This window comes from Aphelocoma coerulescens, chromosome 26 (assembly GCF_041296385.1).
Source record: "Aphelocoma coerulescens isolate FSJ_1873_10779 chromosome 26, UR_Acoe_1.0, whole genome shotgun sequence".
Taxonomy (NCBI): domain Eukaryota; kingdom Metazoa; phylum Chordata; class Aves; order Passeriformes; family Corvidae; genus Aphelocoma; species Aphelocoma coerulescens.
The window spans coordinates 3,593,141-3,619,146 of record NC_091039.1 but is presented as its reverse complement, the minus strand read 5'-3'; the positions used below and the strand labels follow the sequence as shown (position 1 = coordinate 3,619,146).

At 49.2% G+C, this 26,006-nt stretch overlaps 1 protein-coding gene across 5 annotated transcripts; it reads right to left on the bottom strand.

Annotated features, from left to right (window-relative positions):
- Window positions 1-203: 203 nt before the first annotated feature.
- On the bottom strand, window positions 204-25,470 carry C26H6orf89 (chromosome 26 C6orf89 homolog). 5 transcript variants are annotated; one of them, XM_068995715.1, is made up of 8 exons: window positions 25,395-25,470; window positions 21,797-22,004; window positions 20,265-20,430; window positions 7,424-7,578; window positions 6,984-7,105; window positions 5,791-5,917; window positions 4,956-5,079; window positions 204-4,574 (listed from the first exon to the last, which is right to left on the bottom strand). In XM_068995715.1, the coding sequence occupies exons 2-8, from the start codon at window positions 21,983-21,985 to the stop codon at window positions 4,489-4,491; spliced, it is 969 nt and encodes a 322-aa protein (XP_068851816.1). In that variant the 5' UTR covers window positions 21,986-22,004; window positions 25,395-25,470; the 3' UTR covers window positions 204-4,488. The 5 variants fall into 5 exon arrangements, with proteins under 5 accessions (XP_068851816.1, XP_068851819.1, XP_068851817.1 ...); XM_068995718.1 differs by lacking the exon at window positions 25,395-25,470 and adding an exon at window positions 25,180-25,251; XM_068995716.1 differs by lacking the exon at window positions 25,395-25,470 and adding an exon at window positions 25,123-25,204.
- Window positions 25,471-26,006: the final 536 nt, after the last annotated feature.

Here is a 26,006-nt window from a genome sequence, read left to right as displayed (position 1 = left end):
GAACCAGGCTAAAACCCACAGAACATTCTCCCAAGTTCTCCTTTTTCACAAACTGTTTCTTATGACATTTTTCTAACAAAAGTGTTCTGACTTTTCATTTAAAATTACACTTCCCTTAGAAAAATTGCCCTAAGAAAGGTTAATTAACCCCTCAAATAGCTGACATGCAACATGAAAATAAAAATCAGGAAAAGGGAAAAGGGTCATTAACACTTGTATTTAATTGCAAAAAGTAAAAACTTTTTTATTCTTCTTACATACAAATCTCATTTATTTACACACTTTACAGGCTTTTCCCAAGTATTTACAAAGTTTGCAATATATTAAATTAGGACCATCCATAAAATTCTGCATTAAGTGCATATTTACATTCTTTTTTTTTTTAATCCACCACTGAATTTAGTGTTCAGCATTGAAACAGTCTTTATGCATATATAGCTTTACTTCCCAGCACCCCTGAGCCTTTAGAATGTGGCTCCCCTCCCCAAGACAAAGAGATAATGCTAAAAATAAATCACCTGCCATTTGTCTGAATCTCCAAAGCAAAGGGAAGTCCAGCATCTCTCTTGTCTAACTCAGCAGGACACTAAATCTGCTCTTTACAAGGAGGAGGTTCCTGAAGAGGAGGATATCGAGTTCTACCTATAAAATTTACCAAGAGGAGAAAGTTTGGTTTGCAGGAAGCAAAAGCTTTGTGCACCCACTGAAATGGCCTCACCCCAGGAAGTGTTCAGTTCTCTTGGGGGCCACGATTGGGACTGGGGTGTGTGGAAACTTCCCTCCTGGAGCAGCATCACTGTGATGAACGAGAGGGTTTCAAGGCAGGAGGATCCCCTTTCAGGGACATTGGTGTTTACAGAGCTCCCATCTCTACCATGAGGTGCTCTCCTGCTCCTCACCTCCTCCTGCTGCTGCTGGAGCTGGGAAGCCATGAGGGAAGGGAGGTGCTTTGATCCAGCCCAGACAAACCAGCTTCTCCTCCAGAACATTGCAAAAACAGGCCTGGTGGAAGAAGCTGAAGTCTAGAGACTCACGGGAAATCTGACTCAAAGCTCTCCAGGGCCTTGCAAAGGGACCCCTCGGGGGAATCAATGTGTGCAATAACAGTGGGCAGGGAAAAAAAGGAACAAAGAAAGCAAAAAAAAAAGAATCAATAGAAACTGTCAGCTTGGCTCCCGTGGGGGCTGCTGATTTCCTGGTACTGAAGTAAATCATAATAATCCTTTCTCCTCCTTTCAGTTACCCTGAGTTCAGGACTGACTGACAGCACCGGTCAGTGACCCCTGCTTTGGGGAGCAGCTTTAAACCACGATCCTCCCGCCCAGCTGACGGGGACAGCCCGTCCTTCCAGCCTGGCAAGTGCAGAGGTGACCCCTCCTCACGTCTGCCTGCTGGGCTCGTGGGTAGTACCGATTTCTGGTGTGATTTCAGAGCAGCTTTGCAGCCTTTGGGATGTGGGGTGGGGAGGACTCCATCTCCCAGCTCACAGGCAACAAGCTCTGAAGCACACAAAGGAATTTAAAAATGTGTTGACCGGGAACCCATGTGAGCTGGGCAGGGTGGGAGTGGGAGATTGTCCAAACCAGCACAGAGAGTGCCAAAGGGGAGGTGAAGGAAACCACAGTGGGACACCCCCTCCGTGACTCATCTGATCATGGCTGTCACTGTGATACCTCAATAGCTGCAGGAACAGCCCCATTCCCCCCAGTTCCACCTTGGCAGATTCTCTAGGGAAGTCCTGCAGCCTTTCCAGGGACTCTGTGAAGCTGGAGCTCTGCATGTGGAAGATGACCTGGGCTTAATTGCAGGTAAGGTATCAAAACCTCCCTTTGGCCATGCCAGTTTTGCCACTGTGGCCTCACCTCCAGGTTTCCCACTGTGGCTCCTCACCCACCCTGGGATGTGGAAGGTGTGAGCACCACTCCTCTGGCAGCTGGAGACAGGAGCTGCTCTGGAAGCTGTGCTGCAGACCAGGGCTCTGCACTCCGGCCAAAATCGGCTCTTTATCAGCAGGAGAACTGCCCTCTTGTTTTAGTTTAGCAGCTAATTCCTTACAGCTTTTGGAAAAGGAAGAGAAAATATACCAGAGAGCTTAAAAACAAATGATGTAAACTCCAAAGGGAGCGAGGCTGGGATATATGCAATGTATCGCTGAGACAGAGCTGGAAACTTATGCAGAGCCCATAAAGTGCACTTGGAAGGCTGCTCTGCAAACAGGCCAGGCTCACCAGCTCCTGTCCAACCAGCTGCAACTCTTTGAGGAAGGGAGAAGCACTACGTGAGAACACTTCTGCTAAACAGGCACAAACCTGCCCTTTCCTCCCCCTCCTCCCCCCAGTCCAAACAGCAACTGTAAATAGATCCATTTTCTCTGCTTCTTCCCGAAAGAGCCAGACAGCCACAATAGCTTAAGTGTGACTCTCAAAATCCAGGCATTTCACAGACACTTGGGAATTGTCTCCGCAGCTCTTTTACAAGTTACAGTCAAGGACACTTAGCAGCGACAGTGCCACCGAACCGCCGCAATCTCAGCAAGAATGGCTCCAGCAGCATCTCTGAGCAAATGCTTTAAAAAATGGGTCAGATACAAAACCAGTAAGAGGTGAAGTAACCTTGTCAGCCTTTGAATTTGATTTGAGAAGCTGCCAAAGTGTAAATAGCAACAGCCACTAATGAGGCCCTAATTCTGCCATCACTGAACTCCCAAATTTCCATTAACTAAGACCCAGGCTTTAAGAGGAGGGAGTGGGGTGATGTGTGTGTGTGTGTCTTGGCATGTACAAGACTCCATGTAGTGTCATGAGTGTGAAATACACTCCAAGTAGTGAGAATACTAATGGAAGTTTTATTAGTCCAATTCCCTTTAATATTGTGTAACTAATTATATTAGTCCTTTTCTATCCTGAGAGAGCCAGACTCTCCCCCTTTGGTTCTACTAGATCTGGTGTGTGTCCAGCACCAAGGGCCATGCACAGACTGACACAGGTGCTGGGCTTGTTCTCATTGTTTTGACAGGAGAAAAACAAGGGTTATGCATAGAAATGATTGTAGTGTCAAGGCCTCAGACTAAATTCTTTGGAGCAGGAACTGTCCGCTGCCTTATCCTTGTACAGGAGCCAGACATGGTCATCCCATTTGGCAGCTTTTGTCAGCCCCTAATCACATTAACACGATGTTTGCTCCCATTCTCCTCAAAAACAAAGGCTGGACAGACATTTTCCCAATCTGTCATTTTACACGTACCTAAAATATTTACAGAGAAAAAGGCTCTTGCTCCTGAGAACAGAGTTAACTCACTAACAACCAAAACCCCTCCCAACTCCGTATTAACAAGTGTGAGAGTATGTCCTGAACTCCAGCCCTGGCCTATGAGTTCAGCCAGACACATCTGTAAGTGATCTTCAGCAGTGGGATCAGACCCAAAGGATCAGACTTGGAAGGGACCGGAGCATCCGCAGCCTGCAAACACCGAACCTGAGCCTCTCTCAGGGCACTGGAGACAGCACTGCTCCAGCAGCAGGAAACACGCAAAGGCAGCTTGGAAAGGACCCAGGAAAAACCAACGTTCATTCTGAAGACAGAGTTCCAGATCTGGAAGGACTCAATGCAAAAATATGCCAGGGAAGAGGGAGCTTCAGGTGCTCCCAGAGGTACCGCGGGCTGGGCTCCCTGGGTGGCTGAGGTGAAAGGTGGACAGAGCCGCTCTGCTCCCAGCCCCAGCTCCAGCTCCAGCCACAACTCCTGCACTGCCAGCACCACTGACATGTGTGTCGGTGCTTTTGCAGGAAAGGAAGTGGAGGTGAAGAAAAGCACAATTACCATTTGACTCACTCACAACCTGCTGATAGAGAGCTGCAGAAGGGTGATCACAACACTGAGAGGCCTGAAGGGATTCTTTTGGTACAAGAAGGATGCAGTGAGTGAGTTTCTGCCCTCAGGCTCAAGGCTCTCCTTGACCCAGGAGCAGGAGCAGATCGGCTCTGCAGGGCTCACACAGCTGCGGACGTGAGGGAGAGCTGGGACACATCACCAATTCATTCCCTTTATAGAACTGGCCTGACTACACAGGCTCAAAGCTTCCTCCTCAGGAGGAATGTACACAGAAATGTCACACACCCCATCCACTCCCAAACCCCCCAGGAAGTTTCAGAAGTGCCATAATCCACAAAGAACACAAGGTGAATCTCATCCTGAGAAATCCATCTGCTGCTCCTGGAAAGAAAACCCTTTGCTGCAAACCCAGGGCTTACCTGAGGGGACAGGGAGGGTCATAAATAGCTTGAGCTTCTCCCAAAATACATTTGAGGAAAGGCAAAGAATTACCTCAAGGGTCAGGAAAATAGTCATTTTTAAACACTGTAAACATGCAGGGTGGCAAAGCTGCCTGCCCCAGTTGCCCCGGCTCACTCCTCTCAAGATGTTGCCTTGGCTTCAAAGCTGAAAGTCTTCTTCTCCTGGGAACAGCTCTGTTTTCCCACCCCACCATCCTTAGCTGGCAGCTCCATCACAAATCACCGCTGGCTCTGTCCCTCGGGCCATGAAGCTCATTGTCCAGTGGTCTGCACTGGCATAACCTGGGAAGAGGCAATGGAGAGGCTCTGTTAGATGAGTCCACCCTTAATGAGTGCTCCCATTTCCCACGAAGGGATGTGGTCATGCTGGAGCTCTTTGGAAAGACACTTCCCTCAGTGGGCACTGGGTTTGTAATACCCATTGTGTACCCACACTGCTCAGCTTTGAGCATCTCCTGGTATGCCAATGTTTGTGCTCCAGGCCACAAACTCCCAGTCCAAAAGGATCACTCCCTGTGCTGTGACAAGCAGGCACACACCAGTCTGGAGGTGACAATGGCACAAACCACCATCCCAGGTGTCAGGCAGAAAAGACCCAGCTGGAAGCAGTCTCCTGGTTCCAAGGGCTCTCCCAGTCCCTGCACACCCCACCCTGGTACTTACCCAAATCCCCAGCTTCCAGCTCCACCTTGAACATCTCACAGTGTCCTCTGCAGGTGTTCAGAGGTGCAACAGTCAGGGTGAGCTGCCCACTTCCAACAGCAAAGAGGCTGTGCAGGCTGTAGCTCTAGGATGGGAGGAGAGGATTTCAAAAGCCTGGCCAGCTTTCCTTGGCTCTATCTGCCCAAAGTAGGGACAAGTCACTGCCCTGCAGGCAGGTGAGACAGAGCAAACAACACGTTTGCTGCTCCCCCAGTTACCAGCAGATCACAGAATCACAGTTGAGGTCAGCTGCATGCAAGGGTTCTCCTCTCCTCCAAGGCAAGGCAGGCCCTGCACGCCCCCAAAACTCAGGAAAACATAGAGGAGATCAGGCCAGAAGCCTGAAGTGTCTCAGAATGAGTGAGACTCACTGCCAGGAACTCCTAAAATGCAACTCTTAAATGAATTCTGCCCAACTATGCACAAAAAGACCTCACCCAGCTATAGAGCAAGGCCAGACACATGAATGGAGCAGGCAAGGGGTGTTGGAATGAGATGATCTTTAAAGTCCCTTCCAACCCAAATTATTCTGGGATTTATCCTCTGATTCTGTGACGTCTCCAGCTGCCAAGGGAGATGGGCACAGGTTATCTCCCTCCCCAAACTAGACACAACTGCTGGGAGGCACAGACACCTTGAGATGCCACTTTACATAGGGGTGAACAGAACTGATACACTCCAAATGCTCCTTTTCAGGATTGTATCAGCTAAAAATACCCTGCAAATCCCACAAAAACTCAGAGCTGCTGGGAGACAGCTCATAGACAGGAAAAGGTCTCTGGAATGAATTTCTCACCTTATTCCCCAAATCTGGATGCCGGATGAGGAAGCAGCTCTCCAGGGACACTGTCTTGGGGAAGGACAGCAAAGAGGAAGGGGGGAAAAATTCCTGCAGAATCCGAGATTTATTCACAGGCTTGTTCCTAAACAAACCAACCCATATTAAAGAATTACCATACAATGATAATGTTTGCATTTAAAAGCTACTTTCCAGATAAAATTCTTCCCAAACATTCACACTTGATAAACAGCATGACAGACTAGCCCTGGGAGGCAGGAGCAAAATTCAACCTCAGCCTGTTAACGTGTGCTCCTTCCTGCTTTCCTCTGGGCTCCTGCACCAGGACCATGTAAAGAGGGAACAAACATATCCTGATGGATATCTAAACTTAATTTCCCTCCCCTTTTTGCTTAAAATGATCCAAGTCATTGACCAGATCCATTCATTACAAAAGATGCAGAGAGGTAGCATCGGACACAGCCATAACTGAAACCACATAGCGAGGCAGGGGGATCCAAGGCTGTTCTCTAGACCAGGAAATGTAACTGGAAAAGTCCAGGTGGGGCTTGGTATTTTTACATCCCTGTCTAAGGGCCTGACATAATTAATTCTTCTATACCCCGACCATCCCTCTACCAGTTGAGACCTTAGAGAGCTCTGAGTTGTTCACATGTCTTGTTCACACCTAAAGGCTTTGGCAAACTGCTTTTGGTTAACAGGGGCACAATTAGTGCTGGCCATATTTTCTGCACAAGACCAAACACAAATTGCAGGATTCCTTGACTTTCCATTACTTCTCAGTGTCTGCAGAAGTCTTCTCTTCTGGCATCTCTTCTCAGTCAGCACCAGTGGTGGAGGATTTCCACTGAGCAGACAGAGGCGATAGAAATGTGAACCAGTTACCTCAGGTGATCAGATCACAGCCCAGATGATTTACAGCCTGAAGAACAGGACAGGCAGTCACTGTGATAATTTTATCTTGTAAGGGGAGCAATACCTGGAGACCAAGCCACAGCTCTCCATTTTTTAGTGCAGAAGTCTTGTCCTCAAAATCAGTGCCAGCAAGCAGAAGCAGCCTGTAACTCACCCCTGTTCTCCTTCCCTCCAGCTGAAGTGCAACTTGCAGGCACTGGTGGTTCACACAGGCAGAGCCTGAGCACCCCTGCAGAAAGGATGTGTCCATCCATCACATGTTTTGTCTGACTCACCAGGGAAAGAAAAATGGGCAGCTCCACAATTCAGCTGAATTTTCTTCTATTATAACCTCTGCCAGTTCTGGATCCTGGGACTGAAAATGCTTCAGTTCTTCATAGGAGAGATGCTGCCCTGTCTTAAAGAACATGAAACAAAGATAAAAGCTGTGCCCCCAGGGTTGCACCCTGCTCCCACTTCCCTCCCACTAGAAAACATCCAAGAGTAACAGCCATGTAGATTGCTAAATGTCCAAATACAAAGATCATTACTCAGAGGAACAATGCAGGGAGCTCTCTCCTCCCACATCTTCACACCGGGGTGAAATGTCCTCTTAGACACACGTTCTGAACAAGCACAGCTTGAGTTCATGGGTGCAAATACTGGGCAGGGGTTATGGGCTTGTGCTGTTCAAGAGTTTGGACTCATCACCCAGCTTCACAAATCCCTGCATTACCTTGATTAGAAAAGGCTGATGCCTCTGGAGCTTTTCTGATAGTTCTCTGAAGTCTGTCACTATCTGAAGGCTTTTCACAGCAGAACAGACTGTGCAGTTTGCGGGAAGTGCGGAAGCGTTCTGTCTGCAACCTGCTGCCCACCAGTCCTGGCATTCTGGGGAAGAAACAAGGGAAACCTGCTCAGTAAGACCAAAAATGGAATGGAAAGGAGACAAATTCAGTGATAAACTCATTATCCCTAATGTGAAACACTGAGATTTCTTATAGTTTCTGATGGCTGTAACTCAAAAAGAAGCAGCTTCACCAGGCAGGGAACTGGAGAGAATGTTTCCAGCACATTTTTGAGATACAGCTGAAGGTTGTGAGAAATGGGAGAGTTTATGGAAATTCCACTTCTCTGTGCATGAGGCACATAGGCTCAGCTACCCTTCCATGAGCAACAGAAGGATGGCAACCATCATATGTAGTGTAATTAAACTGAAACAAGTCCATAAGCAAAAGAGCAACCCAAAAGTGTTATCAAGGAGGTAACACCCAGTAAACCAAAAAAGATCCAGGCTGCAAAGAGTAATTTCCACAAGGTCAGCACTGGTGTCATGAACCCTGCTAGGACATACCTGAAATCACCACCCTCCTCTTTACCACTTTGTTAATTTAGAAATACTTTGTCCCAGGCAATGGTTGCCCAGTCTCTGATGTGCAGAAGATGCTGGGGAATGTGGGATTTCACCAAGACATGCTGCTGCTGTTTTCATTCATCCCATCTTTCTTGAAGATGAAATGGGGAGAAAAGTCCCAGCATGAGCAACCCCTAAACCACAGCTACATCCATTTAATATTCCAAAAATTGTTGTTACACCACAATCAGCTGAACTGGCCTACAATGAACACTGCATATGTTTACATCTTCAAAAATTCAATTTTTACATGAAAGCACAACTTGATGCCTATATCCGGCCTCCCTCCTCCAACTTAACAACTCTCCCCAAAAAAACAAAGAAACATTAAGAGAAGGGACTTGTTGCAGCAGGGAATGAGCAGGACAATGCTGAACACCCCATGTATTTCTATGCTAAAGGATCTGCAGAGCAGCCACCACACTGAAAGGGTATGGCTCTGATTTACAGAATCACAGAACCACACAAAGATCAAATTCCAACTCCTGGCCCTGCACAGAGACATTCCAAACTCCCATCCTGTGCCTGAGAGTGGTGTCCAAACGCTCCTGGAGCTCTGGCAGCCTCGGGGCCATGCCCACTCCCTGGGGAGCCTGGTCAGTGCCCAGCACCCTCTGGGGGAAGAACCCCTCTCTGATATCCAGCCTAAATACCCCATATACAAATTTTATATTTGGAGATACAGCAGGAGGTTGTGAGAATTGGGAGAGCTTCATGGAAATTCCACTTCAAACACAGATTTTGTGGTAGTGACAGCCCTGGTTCTGTAGCCTTAATCCAATGGAAGAGGCTTAACTCTGGCAGTGGCAGCAAACCCATCCCAGGCCTGATCTGTCAGGGTGGGTCAGGAAAAAACCCAAGGCCTGGGACACATCTCACATGAAACATCCGGGGATCTGTCCTCATGACAGGCCCACCCTGCCAGCACACGTCAAAACAGCTCCAAAGCCTCCCAGACACTGCTGCAGGCAAACTCGGGAAATGAAGGGGGTGGCAAAGGGGAGAAAGAAGAGTGAAGTCTGGCTGAAAAACTGAGTTGGGAAACAAGGATGCACAGCAGCTTTTCAGGGGAAAAAAGACCTCACACAACCTGCCTGTTCCTGCCACCGCAATTTCCAGCCATGCTCACGCTCCTGCACAAGGGTAAGAAGGGATGAACAGCACTTCATAGGAGAGCTCTTGTTTTATTTTCCCCTCTGACATTTGCAACAGGCAAAACGAGGAACATTACAGGCAATTTATGTTCATTGGGACCTAACAACAAGGAGCAGACTGAGATTCATTTTGCTTTTTTCTTGCTGAGTATTTCCAACTCCCAAATGCTGCATTTCCCACCCTAATGCTGGGATATGGACTGAAAGGGATCAGGATATAATTCCTAGTCTTTCTGGAAGGCACATCTACGCTGCTTTCAGGGAAAGGGGAAAAAAGGCAAAACAAAGTGTAAAATCCTTCTTGCAAGCAGAAGTTCCACTCCCATGAGAAACTGCCCCGACGTACTTTCCCTCCCTGCTCACAAGAGAAAAAAGAAAATCTTTGTTCCACTGCCTGTAGAAAGCTTCAATTTTACAACAACAAAAAAACTCAACTCACAAAAAACAGCTGGTCAGTGACAGGAAACAAAAGGCTGAAAGATCTCACCAGAGAAAGGGCAGTCGCCACGAAGAGAACAAGAAAACATCTCTATGGTGTGTCATCAGACGGGGCGTAGCAAGACTGTAATTTCTCTCTGGGCAAAACTCAGAAACCTCATCCCTAAGCATTAAGCACAGTTGTCCCCAAATTTTCCCTCTGGGCTCAGGGCAGTACCCCACGGAACAGGATGCTAATCAGCTTGACAGTACAGAGCTTGATTCCTCTTTTGAGGCAGGCAGTGATATTTGCATTCTCAATTGCTCGATTCAGGAGGTGATTTCTTTTCCCCATGAATAACCAGAGCAGAGCACTGGTTGAGACGCATTTCAAATGCTGCAAGTGGGGTTGTGGGATTTTTTTTTTTTTCCCCTAGTAATTAATCTTTTAGATTTATTGTGGAGGGTGTTAGTCTGTGCACCAGCATGTGTGTGACTGGCATGACAAGTACGGGCAGCGCCTGCCCTTCCCAGGGAGGGCGGGAGGAGAGGTGGTGCACTGAGGAGCCAACTGCCACTGGGGACCAGGGCAGGATTTTACCCAGGATGCTGATTTTCTCTCCTTACCCTCCCTGCATTCCTTTTACATTATCACCCTGCCTGCCAGACACCCTGGGGATTGTTCCGGTGGAAGTCGAGCACGCTGTCTGTGCACTCACAGGCTGCTCGGGGATGCAAATGGAAGATGCTCTTTTCATCTCAGCACAACCCTCACACCATGGTCCCATCCACTCCCATCCAAAAGCTGAAGTGCTGGGCGTGGGCAATTATCCCTGTGGAGCTGGAGTGCAGGAGAGCAGCTGTAGCAGTGACACATCCAGCTATCCATTACACGACAGAAGTGTGGCCAACTTCTCTGCGCTTTCTCACCCCTTTTCGAGAGGCAGCCTTCAGTCTGTTTAACAGAACTTCAGTTCCCCATCGGCCATAACCACCTAATATTTCCTTTTATGTGTTATTATTTCTCCAGAACAAGAGCTGTCTTCTCCACTGTGTCAGGAGAGCTCCTAGCAGAGCCAGGGCTGGGACTTCCAGCTGCTAACACATCACAGACCAAGAGATAACAACCTTCCCTTAAAACACATCTATGATTAATGCTACAAGGAGTTTATGACTCTACTTTCCACTATGCAGAAAAATAATTTTCAAGTCACCATCAATTTAAAATGAGTACCCCGCCCTTCTTGGCTGTTTTCACAGAGGATCTCCCAAAGTTTTGGCTGCCCCCAGCACTAGAGAGGGGTGTGCATGCACAGCCCCAGAGATGCTGGGTGTGGATAATCAGATGGGAAGCTCAGAGGTTCCTGAGAAGACCTGGCCCTGCTTCTGCCCATTGCAGCAAAGCAAATTAACTTATGGAAACTTGCCCACATGGATCTGAGAGCAGGATCTCAGCAAGCCCTGCTCTCTTTAGGGACCATATGGAAAACGCAGGATCAATCTGCCAGTGCAGCAGGTTCAAAGGGAAGCCTCTAGCAGGGGCAACTTTTGTTCCTGCAGGACACAGAGCCAAGGGCTGCTCCTGACCCTAGCAAAGTGCTGAAAACACAAAACCTCCTGCTTGTAGCACTGCAGGTGCTGAGGCTGTTTGCTGGCTCCCCACCAAGCTGGTTTGCTCCCCAGCACTCAGGACTGGAAGGCTGAAGCAATCTCCAGCAGGCAAGTGCCAGCCAGGTCTGCACAGGGAAGTCTGGTCCCAGGGAAGAGCTCCCAGGACTTCCCAGTCCCCCCAGGTGTTGTGTCCGTAGGGGCTGTTGCTGCCATCACCCACAGTAACTGGAAGGAAGCTCCCCAGAGAACTGGTTAATGTACTGAGCAGCTCCACAACCTGCAAAGGCTGGTTCCAAATCCCAGATTCCTCTTTCTGAGGATAAGACTATTCCCCACATACTTCACCAGGAGCCAGGCCAGGAATATTCAAGCAACTTCAGCAAGCCCTGGATGAACTCAGGGTTCCCAGGAATGGCTGTGCACTGAATATTCCCCAAACATTTCTTTGTCCTTTCTTGTAGGTCCATTGTACAAACCTGGGTGTTCCATTAAAAGGGGATTTTGCCCCTTTGCCCCGCTTAGGTGAGACCCCACCACAGAGCTGCCTCCACTCTGGGACCCCAACACAAGAAGGACATGGAGCTGCTGGAGTGAGTCCCAAGGAAGCCATGGAAATGTTCCAAGGGCTGGAGCCCCTCTGCTCTGGAACCAAACTGGGAGAGCTGGGTGTGCTCATCTGGAGAGGGGAAGGTCTCAGGGAGACCTTAAGAGTCCCTTCCAGTGCCTAAAGAAGATCCAAGAGCGCTGGAGAGGGATCTGGGACAAGGGATGAAATGCCAGGATGAGGGGGAATGGCTTCCACTGCCAGTGGGCAGGGTTAGATGGGATATTGGAAAGAAATTCTTCCCTGTGAGGGTGGGGCACAGGGTGCCCAGAGCAGCTGTGGCTGCTCCAGCCCTGGAAGTGTTCAAGGTCAGGTTGGACTGGGCTTGGAGCACCCTGGGATAGTGGAAGGTGTCCCTGCCCATGGCAGGGGGTAAAGCAAGATGAATTTTAAGGTCCCTTCCAACCCAAACCATTCCATGATTCCATGATGAAGATCCCCCAGTGCTCTGATGTCCAATCACTACCAACCCACAGAAGGATTAGGGCTGCAGCTCTCCCCACACTTGGAAATATCCAGCTTCCAGATGCTAGATGTTACAGTGCTGTTTTCTGTTATTTTAAGGGCAGGGATTTGCAAGGTCTAGCCCTTAACCTTAGAGTGAAGCTGCAGCTCATAACCTACTGTTATTGCTTCAACAGCCAAAGAACATTCAGGCCAGGTTGCTCTTCCTCCTGTGACCAGCCACGTGCTGCCTTGGGACCACTGCAGACTCACAGATACTCCTTGAGTAAACAGCTTGTAACTTGTGCTATGCCACTGCAGCAGGATATACTATATGCTTATCACCACACTCCCTTTCCCAGATTTTACAGAAAGCTAAGACAGTATTTAAAAACTCAGAGCAATTTAGGCATCAATTCATGATGCACAATCTATGACACAGGTAAATCCCATCATTCTTACTTTACAGATGTAGAAATTCCAAGCTCCAAGGTGGCACAGTGTGGAAGAGGCATTTGGAGCACTTCGTTGCACAAGCAATGTTTCCCAAACTCCATCTTGCTGAAATTCTTCACTATGCTAAAAATTAATTTGATCATTTATAATGTCATGTCAAAGTCAGACTAAACTGATGGGTTCTTAAGTAAGTCAGGCAGGAAACATGAGGATTATTAATTACAGCCTGCAAGTCCTGATTAAGGACTGCATCACAGTGGGGTTTTAAATACATACTCCAAAGAGTGTCCCTGTTCAGCACAAGATCCTCACCCCTCCCTCATACTGAACTTTTATTGTAGCCCTGGGTATACTGAATATATTTATGCCATGAGAAGAAAGTACCTCCCAGTTTGGTTCACAGCATTTTTAGGAACAGCTAGGAACAAAATAACAGCTACAAAAAACCCATCAAGAACCCCTTTATTGTTGTTCTGGGTAGAAGTCAACAGCTTGAAGAACTACTCATTCATCTCACTAATGGGTAACGGCTGCTCCACCAGCCCAGGGATCATTAGTCAACCTCGAGCAAAGCACGAAAATGATTTTGATCCAACCAGACATTGTGAAATCAAGTCTGCTGCACTGAGCCCAAGAGGAATTCACAGTCCACTGGGGTAAAAGAGCATTATTTCCAGGAGAAATCTGCACCTACCAGTCTCGAAAATGGAAGGCAGGGACCAAGCTGTCAGGAAAGCATCCAAAGTCCACTCCAGCTGCACCTCTGGTTACCTGCCCCAGCTGACAGCTTGCACTGCATGAGCAATCTGCCTCAGAGGAACAGCTTTGGAAACAAATCCCTCCCAGCTGCTGTTCCCTGCCTGATGGTGGCCTCAGCCTGTAAAAGGTTTGACATGTCTGTGTCACTAGTGCACAGAGGGCTCTGCCAGGCTGCTAAATGCCTCTGCAAGAAGCCACCTATGGCAAACTCTCTTCCCAGGAAAGCGAGTCCAAAGCAACAATTCACTCACTCTACAAATGAGGAAACAAGAAATTTTGGAGGCATCACAATATAGAAGTAAAAAGAAGAGTTATGTTCCACAGCACCACAATGATTTGGGGTTAGTTTCCTGCCAGCAAACCCAAATAAACAGTCCACTGGCTGAACCAAGGCCAAAGGAACAGAGAGCATGAACAGCTTGGCACCACCCTGCCCTGCAAAGTCAGCCGTTTTTTTCCCCTTTGAACGAGCCAACACATGTCTGCTGGTTGCTCTCAGGTTATATCATAAAAGGGTTGCTTACACACACAAAAGATCAGATAAACTGGCAGCTGTGCAGTGATGGGAGGGAACCCTGCACATGCTGTGACCCACAACCACGTCCAAATGCTCCAGCCCTCAAAGCGGGTGCACGAGAACACGCACAAAAACAAGAGCAAAAACCAGCTCAACTTTGCTTAGGGAAAAAAAGTAACATCCTTTGAGAGCAAGAGGAGAGGCAACAAGTTAGAAATCAGATCCTGCCTTACCTCCCAAGCAGCCTTATTGTGCAACTCTTCATTCAGAGCAGGCCCATGCTCCTTGGACTCAGGAATCCCTGAGCCCCATGGGTCAGACACAGCGTGGGCTGCAAAGCCCATGGGGAAAGGCTGGATGAATACCTGGGTGCTCAGCCACAGGAAGAGGCTGGATGAACACCTGGGTGCTCAGCCACAGGGAAAGGCTGGATGAACACCTGGGTGCTCAGCCAGTGGGGAAAGGCTGGATGAACACCTGGGTGCTCAGCCAGTGGGGAAAGGCTGGATGAATGCCTGGGTGCTCAGCCAGTGGGGAAAGGCTGGATGAATGCCTGGGTGCTCAGCCACAGGGAAAGGCTGGATGAATGCCTGGGTGTTCAGCCACAGGGAAAGGCTGGATGAGTACCTGGGTGCTCAGCCACAGGGAAAGGCTGGATGAACACCTGGGTGCTCAGCCACAGGGAAAGGCTGGATGAATGCCTGGGTGCTCAGACACAAGGAAAGGCTGGATGAACACCTGGGTGCTCAGACACAAGGAAAGGCTGGATGAATACCTGGGTGCTCAGCCAGTGGGGAAAGGCTGGATGAATGCCTGGGTGCTCAGCCACAGGGAAAGGCTGGATGAACACCTGGGTGCTCAGACACGGGGAAAGGCTGGATGAACACCTGGGTGCTCAGACACGGGGAAAGGCTGGATGAATACCTGGGTGCTCAGCCAGTGGGGAAAGGCTGGATGAATGCCTGGGTGCTCAGCCACAGGGAAAGGCTGGATGAACACCTGGGTGCTCAGCCACAGGGAAAGGCTGGATGAATGCCTGGGTGCTCAGACACAGAGAAAGGCTGGATGAACACCTGGGTGCTCAGCCACAGGGAAAGGCTGGATGAATGCCTGGGTGCTCAGACACAGAGAAAGGCTGGATGAATGTCTGGGTGCTCAGCCACAGGGAAAGGCTGGATGAATGCCTGGGTGCTCAGCCACAGGGAAAGGCTGGATGAACACCTGGGTGCTCAGCCACAGGGAAAGGCTGGATGAATGCCTGGGTGCTCAGCCACAGGGAAAGGCTGGATGAATGCCTGGGTGCCCACGCTGCTCTGAAGAAGCAGCAAGTCCTCGTGCAAAGCAGGGAAATGCTGGATGCTCCCCTTTTGCACAGAGCTGTGCCAAGGATAAACACACTCCAAGGCTGGAGTGAGAGAAGCAGAGGGAGAAGCGTTTTGCCTGCAAAGGGTTAAGATCAGAGAGGAGAGAGGAGCTGGCCAAGTGCCAAGGCAAGCCTCCAGCTAAACCCAAGGTGGGCCAGCCAAGAGGCAGAGGCTGCTGCCCTCTCCCAGTAACCAGCTGCTGTCCTCCCCCAGTAACCCAGCCTGCTGTGACCCATCCCCACAAATAGCTCTGGCACCCAGCAGGCTTTAGTAACACAGTGACAGGCCATTTACAAGGTGTTGCTAAACACTGCTCCTCCAGCTGGGCTCCTTTCTCTACAATAATTACATATAAACCCGTAAACATGATTTTAGACCTACTGGTCTAGGCAAAAAGGGGTATTTAACACTTTTTCTCCAAGCTGGGGGGTAACTTGCACAGGATCTCTTTTCCAGCACTGAGATCCATGTGTGCTTTTGTGTGATTTCAGGTGTGCTGAGCAGTTACTGACCCAGCTGACTCTGGGCTGTGCAGGATGCGTGTGGCCAGGACCAAGTGTCATTATTATAAGCAAAGCTGGATTTTCCTTGAGGTCATTACAGTCCCTGCTACCAGTACAATGTGCAAATTGTCACGTTGCTGGGCCACAGCCTGTTCCCCACTGACAGACCTGCTCTGCTGAGGTTTTTGAGCTATGAGGACTGAACTAACCATGGGCAGACACATGAGTTAATGTGAGAGGAGCTTAATGCTCTGCTCATCACATCATTGTGTGGCTGGCAGAGAGCAGTTACCAACCAGCTTACAACAAAAACCATTTTCAGGTATTAACAAAGCTACAGGGATGACACAACTGTGAAGGGAAGAAAAATCAGGTAGAGTGACCAGCACTGTGGTTTTAAAATTTCTGTTAAAAGAATAGAAAACCCCTTTTCATTTGGCTTTACTGCAGACTTAGAGAGCTCATATGTTACTTCCTAATGCATGTAGGAGAGAGGGAAGGACTCATACCCCTATTTCACACCAGAGAACTGAAACACAGAGGGAATTACTTGTCCATCCCAGCCTATGTCAGAAATGAATCCAGAACACACAGGTCTTATTTTTTCCCTGGAACAGCATTAGATAGCCTTGAGTTAACCCATGTGCCCATCAAAATACACTGTGTTCCTTACAGCAGGTAGACCCAGAGGTCTGACAGCCCACTGCCTCTCTGGGGTTATAAATGAAGGGCTGATGTGCCAAGAGCTGCAGGCCCAGAGCAGCCAACATGACCTAGCACCGGGGCTTTCACAAGCTCTGTATAAACACCAGCTCAGGAAGAGCAAATGCAATCCACATTTCCACAGACCTTTTCCCCAACCACAGGGACCTTGCCCTGGGAAAACAGCTGGAAGAGAGGCACGGACGCCAAAACCAAGGGTCTAAGAGTCAGCTATCAAGGAACAAAGGGTGGGAACATGAGGTTTAATATGGGAATTGATCCGGAGGCAAAAATCAGCAAGCAAGAGAGCACAGAGACAGGCAAAAAGGAAATTTACTTTGGACTCAATCCTGTAAACAATGCAAGAGAGTTTTGTGGATGGATGTTGCTCCTCACCTCGGCTGCTCAAAGGTCCACCCACAGCCACTGACAGACAGGCAGCCCTTGTCACCCACAGCATGGCTCTTAGGTGGAAGGAACAAGGATGGAGGGCAAGTCACCATGAGCAGGAGGGTGAGGGGAACACATCCTGCACCCCTGCTCCTCCCAAAGCCTCACCACCACTCTGACTGGAGCTCTTGGCTCTTGGGGGAAATCCAGCAACTGAGCTGCCCTTGTTCTGCAACACAAACTTGGCTGCTCAGCCCACACACCTCCCAGGGGACCGGGCTCCAACCTCAACCCCGGACACAGGAAAGCTGCTCCAAAGCTCAGGAGGGACAGCACAGCCCAGGCTGGCCCTGCCTGCCCAGGCACAGAGGAAGGAGCAGGACCACCCGTGCGTCCACACCACGGCAATGTCTGCCAGCACTGCCGGTGGGCCACGGCAGCCTCCAGCTGACAACAGGTGGCTTTCAACAGGAACAGCCCCAGGTGGCTTTCAACAGGAACAGCCCGAGCTGGCTTTGAACTGGTGCCCGAGCACAGAAGGCTCCAAGCTCCATCCTCAGCCCCCTCAAAATTTTCATCTACCAGGACCTACGTAGGGAAAGGAAGAGGAGTCTCTACATCGAGTCCCTTTATTAGTGGTTTTCTCTGCTGCTCAGGCACAGTGCTAACATCCCTTCTCAGAGAGGAGACTCAGAAGGGATCTCAGTAACTCATATAAGTATCTCCAAAGGATGCCAAGAGGATGTGCCAGACTTTTCCATGGTGCCCAGTAAGAGGACAAGGAGCAATGGCCACAAACTAAAACACAACATGAGGAAGAACTTCTGAACTATTCTGAGATTCTGTGACTGGAAAACACCAGACCTGCCTGCAAGACCTCCTGGACTTACACTATCATCAACAAACAGGACACAAGATGCAGCTTTACCCCATCCCTTCAGCAGACCATAAGGACCAAATTAGGGGCAAAATAATACAACACACAGAGCAGGGCTGAAAGAGCTTGGGAGAGCACTCAGCCCCACACCATGGAATTCCCTCTTCCAGATCTCTGCAGGATGGCTTCACCAGTGTCCTCTCAGCAGCAAGCTGTGATGGTGACACCAGTGTCACTGGGACAGCGTCAGTGGCCGCAGCTGCCTGCTGGGAAGCCAGGACATGAGGGATTCCCACAGGAACCCAGCCAAGGTTCAGGCTGGGTGCTGCACTCTCCTATTCAAATAGCCAGGGTCTTGTCCAGTTCCTTTTGCTGAGGCAGGATCAAAGTCACTCCAGCCAACCCCAGCCAATCTGTTAACTGGGACATGCTGTGGCTTCCACCACAACCTAATACTGTGGAAAGCAAGCAGGAACTGCCTCCCCCCTCTCCTCGTTTACCCAGAACTGGATTGCTGCCCACCCTATTGCTCATTGCTTCTGAAGAAATACAGGACTAAGGGATCATGAGGGATTTTATGTGCATTTAAATAACTCCACATCCTTCCTCTCCATCCATCCTTCCCGTTTCCCCTGTTCCTCTGGATGTTTCCCCATCTCCTCATCGTTCAGCTGGTTTTTCCAAAAGGTAGGCTAGAACTGCTCCTGCTCTTATTCATCTTCACAAGAAGATGCTCATGGTTTCAGGCAGCCCTTGTCCTACAAACCTGCTGTGCCAGGGAACTTTCCTGGGCTCTTCTCACCCAAAGGGATCCTGTGGTATCTGAAGGAAGAACCTGTCAACCTTCTGGACAAAATCTGAACAAATATGATAGAATCCCAGACTGGTTTGAGCTTAAATGGACCTTCAAATTAATCTTGCTTTACCCCCTGCCACGGGCAGGGACATCTTCCACTATCCCAGGTTGCTCCAAGTTGTGTCCAGCCTGGCCTGGGACACTTCCAGGGATGGGGCAGCCACAGCTGCTCTGGGCAACCTGTGCCAGGGCCTCCCCACCCTCACAGGGAAGAATTTCTTTCCAACATCCAACCTGCACTCCTTCAAATTTAGGCCATTCCCCCTTGTCCTGTCACTCCTGGCCCTTGTGAAAAGTGAAATGAGCATTAAAATTCCCATTGGATTCCATCTCAATACAGGAGCAGGGGGGTGTTCACCCGTGGAAAAGCTGGAATGCAGTAGATAAGCAGGCTCCTAATGTCAAGTGCTTATCAGAGCCATCTCCTCACCTTTGTTTTTTACTCCCAGAGAGATCCCAAGGTATAAGGAAGAAGAGGAACAATGGGGGATACCCTGTCCCACCCATACAAACTGGAATCAACAGAAATCCCATGCCAGCGTCACTGGAAAAGAGGGAGGGAGAGAATGCAGAATGGTGCTGGCATTTCAGGGAGCCCTTTTTAGCTCTGACAGGAAGGTCAGAGCCAACACAGACAACTCCAACACAATGAGGTGCCCAAGCTAAATATAAACCTGATGAGGGCACAGCTACAGGAGTTTGTTTTTACAGTGACCTGCCAGGCCATCAACATTGTGCCATATCCCTGCTCAAAATAATTCACAGCTTTATCATCACTGACAGTCTTTGTGTTCGAGCAGAGGCAAAGCCCAGGCTTGCACCCTCCTGCCAGTCTAAGTCAGTGGAAATGATTGACCAAGAATGAGAAATAGCCAAACTTTTCCATTTCTATTATGCCATTCTAGGAAAATCTATGATGTTCCTCTCCCATGATGGGATGACCTCACAGGGAGCCCTTATCTGACTTCCTCACACACACACTGCCCTTAATGCCACATAAACACAGCAGCACTCAATCCCCCAGGCCTTTCCCAATATGCCACTTGGCAAAAACTCATTTTCCTTAAACCAGGCCACAAGTTGAGGTTTTTACACTTTGCTCACAGATATCAAGATTTGGTTGAGGAACTGGTTTTGCCTAATTCAGAAAAAATAAGAAAAGGTGACATTTCCCCAGCAGAGCTATCTCAGTTCTGGTTCTCAGAAGTGCAAAGACTTCTAGAGGAAAGGGAACTCTTGTGGAAGAAAAACCCAAGGCGTTAAAAGCAAGGAGAAGAGAATACGCAAGAACAAAATTATCAAGTTAGAGATAAAATATGCTTCAGTCCCAGCGAAGCTAGAATTCAGGATACTATTTTTAAGTACAGTGATAGGAAAAGAGAAAACCATTATGCCAAGCCAGCAACACATTTGTGATGCCCTGGAGACGCTCAAGTGACTCGCGTGGCTGGTATTTAAGTTGGTATTTCTTGCTAGGCTTAATTTACAGCAGGGAAATCATTTCCTTACTCTCCAACATGTACTTCTTGGCAATGGGCAGGGACAGCAGCCGGATGTGCCCAACGAGGGAGCCCCAGGCCTGGGCTCTGGAGAGCGGCGCTTCGGGCGGCAGCGGGTTGTAGGGCTGGATCACCAAGTAAACAGTCAGCAACACCAAGCCCAGGGTGAGCAGACCCTGTGAGGGAAAACAGGCACGGAATTAATCACACTGCAGGGAGCTGAGGTGTCCTCAGAGCAGGACACACCTGCTGCTGCTATCAGAGGGCTGTGGCTGTGCACCACAACATGAACACTCTTTTGCTGTGTCTCCTCGTTCAGCTGCAATGCTATTTATGTACACAGAGTTGTCACCCAGTTTTATTATTAGGGCTGTCCAAGGATGAAATTAAGCAGCCTTCAAACCCAAGCCACACAACAACTCTGTTCCTGTATTTTAGCACTGCAAATAATCCAGCATGAGGTCAATCAGGATTATCTACAGATAGTTCCTTTTCCTCCCTACCTAATCAAATAAAAGCTTGCACTCCTGCCATGCCTCTTACACAAGGAAAACCCTGTGGCTTTTGCAAACATCCGTCAAGCCTCGAAACACTTTGGCAGAGTTGGCACCAGCTCCCTCCTCCATACCAGAATCCCAAATAAGCCTTAAAGAGATGACATGACGCATTTCTCCCCCTGGCCAAAGTCAAACTGAATCAACAGCAAAAACAAGAACAGAAGCTGAAAGTTCAAATTTGCAGTTTCCTGTTCTCCTGCCTCATTTTACAGCTTTTTATAGGACATGAGGAAGAGAGCTTGAATTTTTTTCCAAATAAAACCCATTGCAACGGATTTGTAAAGATGACACTAAAGTATTACTGAACATTATGTCAGTGGGAAGCTTTTCAGACTTGTAGCAAACATCTGGTCTAGTGGAAGGTGCCCTGCCCATGGCAGGGACTTGGAACAACAAGATGATCTTTAAGATCTCTTCCAACCCAAACCAGTCTGGCATCTCAAACCTACCTAATAATAGCATCCCTTCACACACTTTGCGAAACTTTTTACAAAATCTTTTAGTTAAGGCTTTTAAAACATTTTTTTACCATTAAGCATGATGATAATAGGTTTATTTCATAGACCAGAAGGAGAATAAAGACATGAACAAGTTTGTGGCAGGGTCAGAAATAGAGCCATGTTCACTTCATTACTCAACTCTGAACTTCAAGAATGTCTTTCCTTCTCACATTTCCACTCAGGATGCCAACACTAGGAATCTTAGTCTGAAAAATCAATCCAAATCTCATTATTTAATAATTTATGGGAGAGGAAGGTGTTGACATGGTAAATCTACAGCACACATGAGCAATTTCAAATCTTGGTCAGCTATCTCCTGTTCTCAAAGCAGCTCATGGCATGAAGGAAGGAAGCTACACTTCACAACTTTTTAAACAAAGATTTTGGAAAATTCATCAAGAAAATGCAATGGGAAATAAAAAGCTCAGGTGCAAAGGAGAACCCTGACCCTTAAATGTTGTGCTCATGCACAAAAGTCATCTTACCTTGTAGAGAGCCACTAAGACAGGGTACCGTGGAGGGCCCCTCTGGGGTTCGTTTCTTTCCAAGAGCTGCTTGATGAACTTCTCAATGGCTTTTTCTGACATGCCACACTGGTGGCCAGTCTGTCTCACCAGATCAATGGTCTCGGAGAGCTTGTCATAGATGCTGAGCTCGTTGGCCGAAAGCTCCATGGCCTCCGAGGAGAAATCCCTGCGGAGAGGTTGGGTGTGTTAACAGGAATCAACTGCGGCCGTACAACCCACCAGCAGCGTGTGCACAGCGATCCCAGGAATGTGGCAGTGCCTGGGAAAGAAGGAAGGCTCCTCTGGAGCAAACCTGTTCCCAGCCAACAGCACAACACTGAGCTGCACTCCTAATAGTCTCTGCTGGTTCAGGATCTCCCGCCGACTCAAAGAAGCCGTGAAATTTCCTGACAAGAGCAGAACCGGCTGAGATTCGCAGCTTATGTAAATGAACAAAGCTTCCCAGAAATCAATGAAACTCCATTTATTCATCTATTCCAAATGAATCCATCCCATAAAGCGATTGCTCACCAAATACAAAAGCCAACAATACAAAGCTGATCATCACACGCAGCAGCCCAGCTAAGCCCTCCCGCGCTGTAATTTCAGTCGCTTATTTTAACCCAGATTTGTTTTCATTAAATCCCCCGTCAGCAATAGGGACAGGACAGAGAAACAAGCAGAATGTGGGGGGCAAAGTTCAGCAGTTTACAATTTGTTTAAATTTTCGCAACCTAATGTCCAGGCCAACTGATTATTGAGTAACAGCAACGTGAGAGCAGCTGCTCTGCAGGGAACAAAGCCCCCACCTTCCTCTCCAAGTTTGCCTGCAGGTCAGAGATGCCACAGAACTAAATATCCCAGCAAGAACTGCATTGTGCTGGGTGACAAAATGGCATTTGACAGCAAATTATTTCTCACTTATAAGAACACACCCATGAGAGATCAACATTAAGTTGCCAAAAAAACAAAAAAAATTTCCTCTACCACTCCTGCTCTGCCACAAAGGCCTCTATGAGAGCTGCTGACGGGCTCAAGAAAAGATGCAAAGAAATTGCTGGCCAAGGTACAAACTGCCAATGTGAGAATTATGTATCTCTCGTGTAAAAGAGAGATTTTGCCTGGGAAAAACACTGGCACTGCCTGGGGGAAAGAATCTCTAAAGGTTTGCTTGGCTTCTTGTTTCTGAGCTGGGTAACACTAACCTGATCAAACCGGGCCAGCTGGGAGAGTTTAGCAGTGCTCTGCCCTGAGAGCACAGCCCAAGGACCATCACACAAAAACACATGAAGCACGATGGATAATCAGATAATCACAGCTGAAAATGGCAATCAGGCTCCTGTCCCCATTTTGCTCTACAGTTTCCTGGCCCCAGGAACCAGCTCATGAATCCACCCAATTCACCACTGTGCTCCACAATTCTGTCACTGCACTGTGAGAACTCCCAACTGTTCGCAGGGCTCTGCACACACCTCCCAGCACAGACCTGCTCTGCTCACCTGAGCACACCCTGACCAGCCGTGAGTAACAAGGCACCTAAACTCAGATTTGCTCAGCTGTAATTTGTTCTGGCTGCTCCCACAGCACAAATCAGCCACAACTGTAATGTATGGATAGAGCAAGAGACATTATAAAGTTCAGCTTTGGACTCTGATCTGCCTGTAAAGAACTGGCCAACAGCTCTCCCCCTAAACCACAGGCTCCTACAAGTCACAGCCCAAGCAATGGCAATTTTAATATTTTCTTTTTAATGCAACACTGGGGTGTATTTTCAAAACCCCCATGCTTCACAGGACTACCAGCTTCAGCGACTGCTCCTCTTCCTGCAAGATCCCTGTTCTGCCCTTGCACGCTTGTTTACGAGGTCACATGGAGCATCAGATCAGGAAAATTATCTGGCTGAAAAATAACCCCGATTTGTTTGGTCAGCAGCTGCCTAAGCATTCAACTCCAGCAGTTAATGTCACATGTTATATTAACATTAGTGCCAAATTTCTAGCCACAGCCACGGAAACACCAGAAAGGTAAAAATGCCAAATTACAACCCAACCCCGAGTGTGCAATGGAGAACATGCTGCACTACATTGCCAGGTTAATTAGCTCCTGGCCCTCTTCTACCGACATTCCTTGCGTTCCATGCAAATATTTGTCCCAGATCTTGCCACCTGAGCAGCCCCATGGGCAAGCAAAGCAGGTTGGATCAATAATATCTCATATTAACCTCTCCAAGACAAGGACTTTTTCTTCTCTTTTGTAAAGCACCTGCCATGCACGTGATGATAAAAACAAGCCATTGCTTTCCTAACTCATTCATGCAATACCCTGATTCACAGAACAAGCAAGAGCCAGCACATCTGCAGGATATTAAAGGCCCTTTTTCCCCCCTCCAGCTTTTCTGGTTACTCTAGTTGCCTGGACACTATAATTGGTGTGCTAAGTGGTCTGAAAGATTATCTAGTGCTCTCTAGCCCCCGAGTGCCAAAGCTTTCCCCTGTGAAGCTGTCCCGTGCAGAATTCCAGCAGATTCAGCAAGCTTCTCCTGCTTGCAGGATCTGCCTGGAACCACTTATGACGAACATCCCCACAGAAATGCTGTCAAACACGGTGGTTTCCCCTTTTCCAAACAGCAGAAGAATCCTACTAAGATACAACAGCTGAGATATATCCCAGCTCCCACCCGTCTCTGTTTACACTCCACTCTGAGCAAACACCTTTGTAGACAACCCCTGTAAATCACAGACACTAAAAACCCAATCCAGCTCCTTGACAAATTCAAGGGTAACTCAATCCTCCAGCTAGGAAATAAGGCATTACATTATGCTCCTACACTGTTGGGAGAACAGATGAGGCCTTAAAAAACAAATAACAACCCATTATTTTCCTTCCTATCCCTGCAATACAACCGACAAAACAATAACAACAGGCTACTGTACCCTCTTTGCCACCACACACACTGGGCAGGGCTCATCCCTTGCAAACCCCTTACAGAAAGGCCTTTAAACGAGGAACCCATCTGTTATTCTGGTTTTTTAATGAACTCCACCACACTGTGAGGAATCAGCAGCTCTCTCCACAAACAGTGATGGCACTTGGCCTGCAGGGTTTGCACCCAAGTGCCCAGTTCTGCCCACAGACCCCAGGGTGGTTAGTCCAAGGCTTCAGAAGGTAAATATTTAGACTGAAACGCTGCTGGAGGAGTCTTTAAAAGGGAAAGCTTTCGCCTTTCTGGTGAACGTATAATGATGTGCATAGATATAAAAATACATTCCCATCTGCTTTAACACCCTTAATGCCGCCTCCCTCACCCTGCCCGGGGGTCAGGTCCCAGCCTTGCGCTGAAATCCCTCCGGAGGGACCCTCACCCGGCCACAGCCCCACGGCCTCGCCCGTGCTCCCCTGAGGCAGAGGAGCCCCAGCCAGGGGGTTATTCTTAAAAATAAATCAATAAACTGCAGCAGGACACCCCCAGCCCCCACCCCGGCCCCGGCCTCCATAAGCCGGGGAGCCCCCCCAGGCCGAGCCCGCGGCGAGCGGCCGCGCTCCGGGCCCCCCCCGCGACCCCCGCCCGCGGCCTCACCCCGCTCGCGTCCCGCCCGGCGGCTCCTCCCGCTCCGGCTGCGGCTCCTCCCGCTCCGGCTGCGGCCCCGCCCGCCCCGCTCCGGCTCCGGCTCCTCCCGCTCCGGCTGCGGCTCCTCCCGCGGCGGGGCGGGCCCGGCCCCGCTTCCGGCTTCCGCAACGGCCCGGCCCGAACTGGGACCGTCCCATCGCCCGGGAGCACCTCCCGAGGAGCCCTAACACCGCCCGGGGAGCCCTAACACCGCCCGAGACCTCCAACACCGCCCGGGGAACACTGCCCGGGGACCCCAAACACCGCCCCGGGAACACTGTCCAGGACCCACAACACGCCCGCGACCCACAGGACCGCCCGGGACCCCCAACACCGCCCGGGGAACCCAGCACTGCTCCGGGACCCCCAACACTGCCTCGGGAACCCAGCACTGCTCCGGGACCCCCAACACCGCCCGGGGAACCCAGCACTGCTCCGGGACCCCCAACACTGCCTGGGGAACCCAGCACTGCTCCGGGACCCCCAACACCGCCTGGGGAACCCAGCACTGCTCTGGGACCCCCAACACTGCCTGGGGAACCCAGCACTGCTCCGGGACCCCCAACACCGCCCGGGGAACCC